This window comes from Nicotiana tabacum, chromosome 8 (assembly GCF_000715075.1).
Source record: "Nicotiana tabacum cultivar K326 chromosome 8, ASM71507v2, whole genome shotgun sequence".
Lineage (NCBI taxonomy): Eukaryota > Viridiplantae > Streptophyta > Magnoliopsida > Solanales > Solanaceae > Nicotiana > Nicotiana tabacum.
In genome coordinates this window covers 51,909,952-51,924,493 of record NC_134087.1, presented here as the reverse complement: position 1 = coordinate 51,924,493, position 14,542 = coordinate 51,909,952, and the positions used below count along the sequence as shown (strand labels likewise).

Sequence of the window (14,542 nt, the reverse complement as noted above, 5' to 3'; positions counted from 1 at the left end):
ATCACATTACAACTACGCATTTGAATTAAAAACAAGATTCAATAAGCTCAACAATAGAAAATCTCATGGATAATTGATAAAACAATTGTAACTCAACTACAACAATCCCAAAATCCTGGTGTCATCGAGTACATGAGCTACTATTTGTCAACATAATATGAAACTCTACTACAACTGTTTGAGAAAATAGAACAATACTGAAATAAAATGAAAGGAAGGTGAGTCAAGGTATGCGGGCGTCATAGCAGCTACCTCGAATTCTCCAAATAGGTACTATCACCACTCTAGCAATCAATGCGTCCAGATGTACCTGGATTTGCACACGAAGTGCAAAGTGTATGAGTACAACCAACTCAATGTACTCAATAAGTAACATGACTAACCTTGGGATGAAAGCAGTGATGAGCTTAGAAAGATACAACCTGAATCAAAATAATGACAACACATGTATAACAAGATAATGACAGTAATAATTCAGAGAAATTTCCATATTCAGTTCGTACACAATACATAAATTTTGGTATGCTGTCAAGTTCAACAATTTAAGCCCAACACTAATAAATATGCGAAGTACAACTAGCATGAGGAATGTTACATCTCTATGCCTACATGTCAAATATGCATGTCAAATGTAGTGTAACAAGTGATAATCCCAAGTACTTTCACTCTCAGAGTACTCAATCTATTTATCTCATTTCCCACTCATCACACACAATTACTCAACACTGTACGGGTGCCTGGCATCAATGCCCCTCACCAAAGTACGTGTATATAAATCACCGTGCCTATGCTCATGGCTGGTATGTTAGACTCTGGAGGGGCAGATCCTGCCCAAGACTGAATCTAAGGCCTATAAAGCATGTTGCGACATGCAACCCCAATTACAATAATAAATAAGCCAATAAAGCTTGCTCTGGCATGCACACCGTTCCATAATAATAATAATAATAAATATAAAGTTAATATAGCCTGTTGCGGCATGTAGCCCGATCCACAATACCACTTACAGTCCGGCTTTCAGGCCCCAACTCAGACATCAATCTCTGTAGTCTCACGGGCTCACAAATCTCATACCGCTCAACCCAAACAATGATAACATGATGTAACACTAATGATAACAGAGATTGAGATATGATATGCAAATGAATAAACATGACTGAGTACATAATTGCAGCTTAAGCAAATAACTCAACAGCAGAAATAACCTCAGTGAGTTCTAATAGAATAAGCACATAGCCTAAGCATGATTTCTAACATGAATCACATCTCAATTACTCTAGTACGTAGGAATTATACGGATAAAACAAGACTAGATAACTACACAGTACCATAGAATCAATCGAGTCATAATAACCACGGTGCATGCTCACATGCCTGTCACCTAGCATGTGCGTCGCCTCAACACCAAGCATATAACATGTATTCCAAGGATTTATACTCTCAGTACCAATTTTAGAAGCGTTACTTACCTCAAAGTGTGCAATTCAATGCTCTAACAAATCTTTGCCTCGCGAATCGGCCTTCGAACAACTCGAATCTAGTCACAAACAACTTAATATAATCAACACAAGCTATATGAATCGATCACATACGATAAAGTTAAGTTATTTAACCAAATTCAAAAGGTCAACCCCAGCGCATGCTTCAGAACCCGACAAAATTCACAAAATCTGAACACACATTCAATAACGAGCCCAACGATACAAAAATTATTCAATTCTAACCATAAATTAACCTTCAAATTCCCAAATCTTACTCTCCAATACCTAGTCCAATATTCCCTAAATTTCACCTAAAAACACACAATCTAGATAGGAAAAACAATGTGTATTCAATACTAATGGACAAAAGTGATCAAAAGTCACTTACCTCTTGAATTGTAGTGAAATTTCTCTTAGAAATCGCCCCTAGCAGAGCGCCACAACTCTCCAAATGAGAAAAACCACGAAACCCTTCGAAATATAGTACTGGCAGTCAATCCGCACCTGCGGTCACTTAACCGCATTTGTGGACCCGCTTTTGTGGAAAAGTGGCTGCATTTGCGGCCCCAGACCTTCTTGTCCACTTTCGCTTATGCGGTCAAATATGCGCTTCTGTACACTTGCGCCACAATGCCCACTCCCTCGGAAACCCATCCATACTGCACTCCGCTACTGTGCTCCACTTCCCGCATCTGCGAGCTCACAGATGCAGACTACCCTTTGCACCTGTGCATTCCCCAACCCCCAGCATTTTCCGTACTTGCAATAGCCTGATCGCTTCTAGGGTCTCGCACCTACGACCAAATCCTCGCAGATGCAATTGTACAAGATTTGCAAATCTTCAGCATTTCCTCAACTCCAAACATCAATCCGAATCACTCCCGAGGTCCCCAGGACCCCATCCAGTCATTACAACACATCCTAAAATATCATACAAACTTAATCGAAGCCTCAAGTCATATCAAACAACATCGAAAACACAAATCGCACTCTTATTGAAACTAATGGATTTCCAACTTCCAAAATCAATGCCAAAACCTATCAAACCAATTCCGATTGACCTTAAATTTTGCACACAAATTATAAATGATACAACGGACCTATTCCAACTTTCAGAACCAAGATCTGATTCCGCTATCAATAGTGTCAACTCTCGTCAAACTTCTCAACTTTTCAACTTTTGCCAATTCATGCCAAAAGGACCTACAAACCTCCAAATCAATATTCGGACATACTCCTAAGTCCAAAATCACTATACCAAGCTATCAGAACCATCAAAACTTCATTCTGGAGTCGTTTACTCATAAGTCAACATCCGGTCAACTCTTTCAACTTAAGCTTCCAACTTTGGGACTAAGTGTCCCAATTCATTCCAAAACATCCCCGGAACCAAACCAACCACCCGGCAAGTCACATAACCAGAATTGAACATAGAATAAGCAATAAATGGGGAAATATGGCTACAATACTCAATACGACCGGTCGGGTCGTTACATTCTCCCCCTCCTAAATAAATGTTCGTCCTCGAATGAGTCTAGAATCATACCTGGAGTCTCAAATAGGTGTGGATAGCTGCTCCGCATCTCCCGCTCGGTCTCCCTAGTAGCCTCCTCGACTGGCTGACCTCTCCACTGAACTTTCACTGAAGCTATATTCTTTGATCTCAACTTTCGAACCTGCCGATTCAAAATGGCCACCGGCTCCACATCATAAATCAAATCTCCACCTAACTGAACTGTGCCGAAATCCAAAGCATGAGACAGATCAACGTAATACTTCCAGAGCATGGAAACGTGAAACACTAGGTGAACACCCGATAGACTAGGTGGCAATACAAGCTTGTAGTCCACCTCTCTAATCCTCTCAAGCACATCAAAAAGGGCCAATATACTGAGGGCTCAACTCGCCCTTCTTCTCGAACCTCATAACATCATTCATGGGTGAAATTCTAAGTAATACCTTCTCTCCCACCATATAGGCAACATCACGAACCTTGCGATTGGCGTAACTCTTCTGTCGAGACTATGTCATGCGAAGCCGATCCTGAATCAACTTGACCTTTTCCAAGGCATCCTTAACCAGATCCGTGCCCAACAACCTATCCTCCCATGGCTCAAACCATCTAACTGTATATCAATACCTCCTTCCATATAAGGCCTCATAAGGAGCCATCGCAGTACTTGATTGGCGGGTGTTGTTGTAGGCATACTCTACAAGCGGTAGAAACTGATCCCAAGAACCCCCTAAATCCATAACTCAAGCGCATAACATATCCTCTAATATCTGAATGGTGCACTCGGACTGTCCATCCATTTGGGGATGGAATGTTATGTAATGTTGTGCTCAACTCAACTCGTGTGCCCAACTCTCACTGCACTGCTCTCCAAAACTGCGATGTGAACCGCGTGCCCCAATCAAAAATGATGGACACGGGCACATCGTGAAGACGAACCATCTTATGAATTTAGATCTCAGCCACTCGCTCGAAAAAATAGGTAGTCACACCCGGAGTGAAGTGACAGACTTAGTCAACCTGTCACAATCACCCAAATAGCATCAAATTTCTTTAAAGTCTGTGGGAATCCAACAAGTCCATGGTGATACGCTCCCATTTCCACTCAGGAATTTCAAGCCTCTGAAACAAATGACCTCTGATGCTTGTACTTCACCTGCTGACAGTTTAAGCACTGAGCCATATACTCCACCATATCTTTATTCATTCTTCTCCACCAATAGTGTTGCGTCAAGTCTTGATATATCTTTGCGGCACCCGGATGAATGGAATATTGCGAACTGTGGGCCTCCTTAAGAATTAACTCACATAACTCATCCACATTGGGCACACAAATCTGACCCTCATCCACAACACCTCATCATCTCCAATAGACACCTCTTTGGCATCGACGTGCTGTACCGTGTCCTTAAGGACAAGCAAATGGGGATCGTCATATTGACGCTCTCTGATGCGATCATATAAAGAAGACCGAAAAACCACGCAAGCTAGAACCTGACTAGGCTCCGAATCATCTAACCTCACGAACTTATTTGCCAAGTCCTAAACATATTATGAAAATGGTCTCTCACCAACAAGAATATATGCAAGGATACACATACTCACCGCATTTCTACTCAAGGCATCGGCCACCACATTGGCCTTCCTCGGATGATACAAAATGGTAATATCATAGTTTTTTAATAGCTACAATCATCTTTGTTGTCTCAAATTTAAATCCTTTTGCTTGAACAAGTGTTGTAGACTCCAATGATCTGTAAATACACGACCAATACACATGGTCCACAATAATAGAATCACCCACCGACGTAGATACATGAACATGCGTAATTAAGGACTCACGGGGCATATCCAAATAATGAGCAAAATACGATGATACATATCAATAAGTGGAACTAGGGTCAAATAATATGGAAACATCCTTATGGCACACTGAAGCAATATATGTGATCACTGCGTCTAAAGAAACTGCCTATGGCCTGGCAGGAAAAGCATAGTATCGAGCCTGACCACCATTTGATCAGCCTCCCCTTCTAGGGCAACCTCGAGCTGACTGAGCGGTTGGTGAAGTAACTGGTGCGGAAGTCATAGCCTGACCTCTCTGCTGAACTGGACCTCTCATGAGACTAGGACAATACCTCCTCACATGACCCAACTCTGCACACTCGAAGTAACTTCGATCCACCAATGGCGGCGGGGACTAAATCAGACCTCGAGAACTAGAATAACCACTAGAAAGACCTGGTACAGATGAACCCTGGATTGATGGAGCACGTGATGAACTCTGAGTTGGGAGGGCACTGAAAGATGACTGACCCGGCCGAGCACTATATGAACCATGGTTAGCTGATGCACCACGATGAACCGGACGAGCCGTCTGAGCGAGCCTATAAAGACGACCCCTGCTGTGATAGGATTGTTCTCTACATGAGCTATAGTGTCAACATAGTCTGAAACTCTAGTACAACATTCTGAGAAAATAGAACAATACTGAAATAAAATGAAAGGAAGGAGAGTGAACATATGCATGCTTCATAAAAGCTACCTCGAAGTCTCCGAATTGGTATTATCACCACTCTAGCAATCACCACGTCCAGATGTACCTGGATCTGCACACAAAGTGCAGAGTGTAGTATGAGTACAACTGACCAAATGTACTTAACAAGTAACAAGACTAACCTTGAGCTGAAAGCAGTGACGAGCTCAGAAAGATACATCCCGGATAAAAATAATGACAATGCAGATATAATAAGATAATGACAGTAATAACTCAGAGAAACTTCCATATTCTGCTCGTACACAGTACATAAATTTTGGTATGCTTTCAAGTTCAACAATTTAAGCTCAACACTGATAAATATGTCAAGTACAACTAGCATGAGGAATGTTCATCTCTATGCCTATATGTCAAATACGCATGTCAAATATAGTGTAACACAGTGATAATCCCAAGTACTAACACTCTCAGAGTACTCAATCTGTCTATGCCATCTCCCACTCATCACACACAATCACTCAGCACTTTACGGGTGCCTGACATCAATGCCCAGCACCAAAGCACGTGTATATAAATCACAGTGCTTGCGCTCATTGCTAGTATGTCAGACTCCGGAGGGGCGGATCCTGCCCAAGCGCGAATATAAAGCCTATAAGGCCTACTGCGGCGTACTGCCAGATCTATAATAATAAATAAGCCAATAAAACCTGTTGCGGCGTACAGCCCGATCCATAATAACAATAATAGATATAAAGTTAATATGGATTGTTACGGCATGTAGCCCGATCCACAATACCACTCACAGTCTGGCTAACATATGTTGCTTCTCATTTTCTTGTGCCCTACAGAAAACAGACTTAAAGAAATCTACGTGAAAGTCGAAATTTAGTGCAACCGTAATTTAACAACATTTAAACTCACATGTGATGTCAATCGTTAGTTCCATTTCAAGAAGTAATAGTCTAAAAGACTTAGAATTCATTGGTCAATGTCATGTGGCTTGTCCTGTATCATCATCCAATAGTTGCATGATTTTTCTAGCCATAAAAACTTACCAAAGTCTAACAAGTTTTGATATATCAAGATGGAGAAATTATAGGGGCAAATTGGTCTTTCTAATACTACAAGTTTTCCTTTTCAACGTCATCTCAGACTTTATTCTACATATTTCACCAAGATTTCCATACTCCAAATATGTTAACGAAAAGAAAATTTACACTCCTTTTTGTTTTTTATTTCTTCCTTTCCATTATCTTGATAGCAAGACCACTTCTTTAAAGATAACATGTAAACACGAAAAGAGATTTGAGGCTGACGATGATTTATTTGGCAAATATAAATAGAACAAAACACTCCCTCCTAGGGTTGTGCCCGGATCGGATCGAATGGGATTTAGCACATTTTGGATTCGGATTCGGATTTCGGATTCTAGAAAATACAATTTGAATCTGATCCGAATTATATCGGATCGGATTGGATTTTAAAGTTTGGATCGGATCGAATTTCGGATCGTATTATTATGCCTCAAAGTTGCAAATTAATATGTACATTTTCTTTGTAAAAGAGACAATACATTAAGAAAAATTCATGTTTGTGCAATTATGAGAGTACTATGGTGTCAATATAGCTAAATCTAGCAATTGTAAAGGTAATAACTTGAAGGAAGATGTAATGAAAGTACTGATTATCATAAATTAAGTGTAATATTTATACATGCCCTAATAATTTCGGATCGGATTAAAATATACCAATCCGAATTTGATCCGATCCGATCCGAAATCTGAAATTGAATGGATCGGTTCGGATTTCGGATATCTGATCCAAATGAACAGCCCTGCTCCCTCCAGAAGAGGCCATGCCAATTTACTTGACACTTCGTATTCATTAAAGGTCAACGTGACCAATTCTCAATCTAAATCTTAGTATATTAATTCAAACAACAGTGACAATGACAATAAATAAAGGTTTACATTGTCAATGTATATAACTCAAATCAGTAAATAAATAAAAGAAGTTAAGAACCTTTCTAATATACATGTTAGCAAAAGAAATAATCAGTGAGAAACTGTAGCTTAACTCACATTAACTAATGAATCTTTTTCCTGGAGTAACATTCAAGAATTAATAGACCTGAAATAGTCCCATGTACAACACAAATATCATCAAAATTCTAAATTGTGCAACTCACATTAGTACCCACAACAGAATTCCTTTCTTTTACACAGACTGAGGCAGCTAGAATAGCACAAGCACACTTCAAACTCCCACTATGCTGAGCAACGAATTTGGAGATGTTTCTGAAGTAGTAAATCTCCTGTTGAAGGATTCAGTACAGTTTGTTAGAACCAGCAGGTGCTGCAGATTCACTTAACTTAGGCAAGAATCCTTCCCTTTCAAGTGAAACATGAAGAGAAGACTTGATTTTAACCAATGCCACCCATAATGCTGGGGAAGCACAGAAAGCATATCCAAATACAGCCATTGCTCTTACAACACCGTCGTTGTACCAAGGGTACGCCATCACCAAAAGGGCCCCAAGGATTCCAATCCATGGTACTAAAACAGGTAGCATTGGCAAAAGGAATGTATTCACTGTTATACAGGATAGTGCAAAGGAACCGAGTAAGTAGAGACTCCAGCCAACTAGTGGATGAACTGTACGAGGAATGATGAAGAAAGGAACTGTGTAGGCAGCAAGAATGGACCATATAGCAATCAACTTCAGGCCAGTTCGTAGTAAGAAGATACTCTTGCTATCATCATGGCGATAGCACAACTTAGTTAAATTGGGGCGTGCTAGGCGTGTCATTACAATAAGTCCTAGGTAAAATATAGCTTGGATCAGCACTGCTGTCATCTCAGCACCATACCTGCCAAATACAAACAGGTCAATTGTTATTGTCCTGACTCCTGAGCATCAAATATCTCAGGCTACAAGTATAGTAAATCTTGAAGATTTCGGATGCACATCAAGAAGAAGTTAAAGTGTTCAGCAACAGGGATGAGAGAAGTAATCAATTCATGCTATTTTATAGAAACATCGGGTCCCATAGATCTTGCAGTTAATTGCTACGTAAGTCAGGTAAGTAATTTCAGCTCATTTTCTAAACTCATTGACAACAATCTCCAGACGAGTATGATGGTTAATCTAGGAATAATCTTTCATGTGTATATGTCACTCAAAGCAGAAAGTGTTGTAATCTTACCCAACAGTTAGACGTCGTTGTTCATGCCACTGGATGCCCAAAGGTAAGACAGGCCACGACCACCAATACCATGGTTTTAACCATGGTGCACCGGGGAATGTAATGACACTATTACGTCCACAAGGTACTGACCAATGGAGTTTGAGATCTAAAGAATGAAAAGTAGAGTACCGTTATAAATTGTCAAAGACTCTACAAAACTGCACAGTGAAATATGACAAACTTTGTTCAGTAAACATATTTAAAGAGTCTCAAAAGTGAAAACTTACAATAATAAGACGCATCCATTTGGTAACCTAAAGGAAGCCTGTAATTTCCTTGGAGCTTAGAACCATTAAGAGGAGGATGGAACATTGGCTGATCAAGTAAATCTGGGAAGTGGCCTCCAATAAAACCTTGGTCTGCGCCGTCTTGGTTTTCCCTCCCAATCTCTATCTGATGAATCATGTCATTGAACACCTTTTTTGATGGCTGCAATTTAGCTCATGTAAGAAAGATGCAGTTTTCAATTGAAGTCAATCAAGAACCACTAGCCGATTAAGTATTTGGAAAATTATGAGATTCAGGTAGTTCTTCTCAGAACAACAAACAAAAGTCTAAGCCAATAACTCTAGTCATACAGACGAGTTGCCAACATTAGCAAATTAATTAGTCAGGCTAGTGTACTATTAAAAGGCATTAAACTAATTTACCTGCAAGACAAATAGACCAGTGTGGAAGATGCAGGGATTAATGAAGACAGCACAAAACTGGCCACATTGGAAAAGTTCATCAGTCTTCTGGAGGAAAAGGTTGTCAGCATCAAGCATGACAACCCTGTCATAATCTACGAGGCTCCATGCGTAAAGTTTGTTCAGTGTCAGCTTGAATCTCCAATTAGGATTGAGACAGTACGGATTGTTCAGATTTTTAACTCTCACCACCTTTGCACCATCTTCCTGTTCTCTGCATACAAAGTACGTAAACGAATGGTTACTTAATTTTCAAGGTTCACATTGTCTTTACATGAAATGGATATCTCGGCAACTGGCACTATAACAATGACATTACATAACTTCAACAGAATGGATGCAACAGTAAACAATGAGATAACGTACTTAGTTTCACACTTTACGTAGTTATATATGTTAAGCTGCATAATTTACTTGATGAAGTTAGATTTTTTGTAACTGTTCTTGACTTGAGATGATATAATACCCCCTCCCCGGCCGGGGATCATAGTTTCAACTTATCAAGATGGCGAAATGAGTGAAAAAACTGGAGTAATATCTCAGCTGATCAAGCTGGACATATATTCTTTGTTACTATCACTATCACTTTGCTTGTGTAGATAAACTTTTGATTGTGCTATCCTCGTTCATTGCAATTGGGAATATACCAATATTTTTTAAAAGCATTTTCTTTGAAGAGGAACACTCAATTGAGAATAGACCACTTTAGGTCCCAAATAAGATAGGAAAACCAGAATATGCTTACTTTAAAAAAAATACCAAAAGGCAACATTGGATAAGTTAAAACACAATTTGCAAATATTCTAATGAAGTAGCACTTTTGATAACTTCTATTCTTCCTACATGCGCAAAGCAATCATAGTCATCTTAACCATAAATCCTAAAATAAAGAATCAAAAAGGAATAACCTTTGTTGAACAAATATACTTCATTCATATCCAGTGAATAAACTAAAATAGATTAACATAATAAATAGAATGACGTATACCATTAAAACTTGTAGATTTGTTCATATTTAGGTAAACTTAATAGAATATATGTTGAGCATATCATCTAAAGTATATATCTTAATCATGTAATAAGAAAGACATTTTTTATCGTTGTATGATCTATAGGTCACGGACTCGCGGGTTCGAGCCGTGGAAGCATCCACTAATGCTTGCATTATGGTAAGGTGTCTATATCACAACCATTAGGACGCGGTCCTTTCCCGTACCTAACGTGAACACGGAATACCTCGTGTACCGAGCAAATCGTCATGTCTCGAGTCTAAATTGTGAGCACCAAAATAACATGGGTCCAGCAATGTCACAAGTGACTTTCCCAAAGCCTTGAAAAAGTGGCCATAATATTATATTATATTAGCTGTGAAAAGAACAAAGAGCAAAAGGAGCACTTCCAAGAAGCAACCAATTCATACAAGTTCCTTTGCAAACCAAAACTCATTGGCCCAGAAAAAGCTTATTTTTATTCTGCCAACTTTATCACAATTTTTTAGTGTACCATTTCTTCTTATATACAACGATCTTAACAAGTTTTTTTTAGACACTATTGAACTATAAATAACAACATTCAAATTTCAATGAATGGGGGAGATATTTTTAATTTTAGTAATTACACAAAAAATTTTGGTAAGTTAATGTTGTGGGCCATGTGGCATATCACATTCTAGAAGAAGAAGAAGAAAAAGGAAAAAAAGAAAAGTTTCCAATTATTTTCTCAGTCTTATCTCTTCATGTCAATTATCCCTAAAATTTCTAAAACAACAATATCCTAATTGTCCCGTGGTGTTCTTCGATTGTCGTCGTTTAGCATGAAACACATAAAAAATAAAGTCATTTTCGTCTCCTGCACTCAGTGGATCAGAATAAAAATGATGGAAAATTTTGTAACAGCATGTGAGTTAACAGCTAATTTTTGTATAATCTATTTTGGTAGTTTAGGAAATCCTACGTATGTTTGAGCTGGCAAAATCAAGATGGCCAAAATTGTCAACTAGTCCCTAAACTCCAAACTGGCCTCCTTTTACGAGCTCTAAACCTACAACAACAACAACGACAACAACAACAACAACCCAGCAAAATCCCATTAATGGGGTCTGGGGAGGGTAGTGTGTACGCAGACTTTACCCCTACCCTGAACGGGTAGAGAGGTTGTTTCCGAAAGACCCTCGGCTCAAAAAAACAAAAAGACAAAAAGGAGACAATATTAGTATCAACAAAGAAATCATATGAAAACAGGAACATCATAAACTTTAGAAGAAAGATTCAAAGCAAAAGCGATAGCTAGTAAATAGTTCCTGCGCTGAAAAGTGAAATAGTAAGACACAACATTGCCACTAACTATCCTAGACAAAAACCCTACCAGACTGGTACCTAATCTACAACCCTAATACTCGATCTCCACATCTCCCTATCCAGTGTCGTGCCCTCGGAAATCTGAAACCTCATCATATTATGCCTGATCACCTCTCTCCAATACTTCTTAGGTCGCCCTCTACCTCTTCTCGTGCCCTCCACAACCAACTGCTCACATCTTCTAACTGGCGCATCTGGGCTTCTCCTCTGAACATGCCCGAACCATCTGAGTCTCGCTTCCCGCATCTTGTCATCAATGGGAGCCACATGCACCTTCTCCCGAATATCATTATTCCTAATCTTATCCATTTTAGTGTGCCCGCACATCCACCTCAGCATCCTCATTTCCGCTACTTTCATCTTCTGGATATGTGAGTTCTTTACAGGCCAACACTCAGCCCCATACATCATGGTCGATCTAACAACTGCTTTATAGAACTTACCTTTGAGTAACGGTGGCACTCTCTTATCACACAAGACTCCAAATGCTAACCTCCACTTCATCGATCCTACACCAATACGATGTGTAACATTCAATCGATCTCCCCTCCCCCTGGATAACCGACCCAAGGTACTTGAAGCTGCCTCTACTTGAAATGACCTGTGATTCAAGCCTCACATCCACGTCCATTTCCCCTGGCTCAGAGCTAAACTTACATTTCAGGTATTCCGTCTTCGTCCTGCCCAGCTTGAAACCCTTAAACTCAAGAGCCTGTCTCCAAACCCCCAGCCTATCGTTAGCCTATTCAGAATAATTAAAAAGTAAGATGGAAATAGGAATAGACCCATTCCAACTTCAGTATATTTTTCCACGTCTCAACAAAATTAGTAGTACTAAAATAGGTCAGTTTGGTTAACAGGCGCCCTTTCACGTGGCCCTCCCTAGCACTCACCATTTTAAGCTCAACACCCCAAGTTCAATAACGAGTAGAAAATAATACTCTATTGTATAAAATGACAAAAGACATACCTACCAAGAAGGTTCATAACCCAAGCATGTCAAATAATATAATTCCAATTAAGCCATCATTTGAACATAAATTTAATTATAATTTTTTTATAAAAAAAATTAAAGTTTTACGAGTAAAAAAATTCAAAAACTTGAAAAATTAATCTAAATCAAGTTTTGAAACTTAAAATATTTATCTTTAAAAACTGCCCAAAAATTGCTCATTTTTTATAACTAAATAATATTTTTAATATGTTTAAAAATAAAAAATTTATGGTGCTAAAGATATACAAGAGTTCAAAATATAAAAAGGAGCAAATTTAGATAGAGTTCAAAATATACTCACAGTGCCAACTTATCAATAACAAACAAATTATGAGGAGAAATTGTCTTATTTTCTTTCTTTTTTTCACTTTCCGGTCAACAATGTTCAATTTACTACAGCGATGGAGAAAATGAGAAATGAGACTTACAGTGTTCGAACCCAGCGAAGAGGAACGTCAAGTGAAGCAATAACGACGAGATCGGCTTCAACGCCTAGCCGGGAAAGTGATCGGAGCATGACACGTGTCGCTACGTAGAACTCGTAGTCTCTTGGTGTTCCCATATACATCATTGTCGCATACGCATTTCTGTGTTGCGCCCCATTTTTCCTTTCATCTAGAAACGACGCCGTTTCAGCCCCACGAACTACTAATGTCGCCGTTGCTAACGAAATCATCAAAACCCAAAACCCATATACAAACAACAAGCTCACTTTCCCTATCATCTTCTCTTTTTTCTGTATTTTCGAAAAAAAAATGATGTTTTTTCTTATGACATTGTCCACTACTAGCTTGAAGAGTGTCTAAAGTTCACCGGAAAAACAAGATTCCGTTGAAAATATGGCTGCACCACCTCTTCTATAGCTTTCTATCAAACTCCTCAATGACCAATCTTCACAGAATATTAACAACAGGTTTCTGTTCTTTTGGTGAAAATAAAGAAGGGGATCTGAGGGGCTGAGAGTATGGAATGGAAGGTTGGAATAAAGTTAAGGAGTTTATGGAAAAAAGCCGGCTTTTTATAAATTTAAATATTTTTACTGTATAAATTTCTACGACCAGCTAGTGCCTAGTGGAGTAGTAATATTTTAATAATTATTTTTATTTGTTGTTTCGAGGTGTACTTGTTTTTTTGAGATATATGTGGGACTGCATGTTGGAAGTGATGGGTTGTGCGTTGGTTTTTTCTGTACGTTGACTAGATTTACGGGTAATTTTGGATTACGCGGCAGAGATATTTTTGTCTTAAGTAGTAATTATGAACAGATATCTCTTACTTAAAGAAATGCCTAATTACCAAATTTTGTTTTCTTCGCTGCAATGGGAATGGACCAGCTAATAGCTATTGTTTCTACTTTCTACATAAACAGAGACGTTACAGCTTGTTGCAGTGTCCTGTACGGAAGTAAACGTTTAAGGACACATAGTTCTTTTCTTTTTACATTTTTAAAAAAAGATTCATTTTATTTTCCCACTATAACAAAGGAAAAAAATACTAAAGAAAGATAAAAGACATTCAAAGCATTTAAATTTGAACCATTCCATTCGTTGTCTATGACTTTGTGATGAATATTTTGATTCGTTCTGGCTATGCTTTTAAACCCTAATTCTTCTAAGTCGTTAGGCATCTCCAACCTTTGCCCTATTTTTGATCTATTTCCCCATTTTGGGATAACTTGTTAGAATATATTATAAGTCATGCGTATTGTTATAGTATTCTTTATGAACAATTATTTATTTACTTGTTTAAATTCAATAAAATTT

At 38.6% G+C, this 14,542-nt stretch overlaps 1 protein-coding gene across 1 annotated transcript; it reads right to left on the bottom strand.

The window, feature by feature from the left end:
• Positions 1–7,477: 7,477 nt before the first annotated feature.
• Positions 7,478–13,778, bottom strand: LOC107805737 (putative glucuronosyltransferase PGSIP8). The gene is made up of 5 exons (XM_016629804.2): positions 13,208–13,778; positions 9,390–9,642; positions 8,967–9,168; positions 8,698–8,845; positions 7,478–8,361 (listed from the first exon to the last, which is right to left on the bottom strand). The coding sequence occupies exons 1-5, from the start codon at positions 13,501–13,503 to the stop codon at positions 7,818–7,820; spliced, it is 1,443 nt and encodes a 480-aa protein (XP_016485290.1). The 5' UTR covers positions 13,504–13,778; the 3' UTR covers positions 7,478–7,817.
• Between the last annotated feature and the right edge of the window lie 764 nt (positions 13,779–14,542).

Coding starts and splice junctions, on each gene's coding strand:
- LOC107805737 (XM_016629804.2), bottom strand. CDS start 13,503: ATGATAGGGAAAGTGAGCTTGTTGTTTGTATATGGGTTTTGGGTTTTG. Junction 8,846..8,966: donor AATGGATGCGTCTTATTATT/GTAAGTTTTCAC, acceptor TTCATTCTTTAG/ATCTCAAACTCCATTGGTCA. Junction 8,362..8,697: donor CAACGACGTCTAACTGTTGG/GTAAGATTACAA, acceptor TGTATTTGGCAG/GTATGGTGCTGAGATGACAG.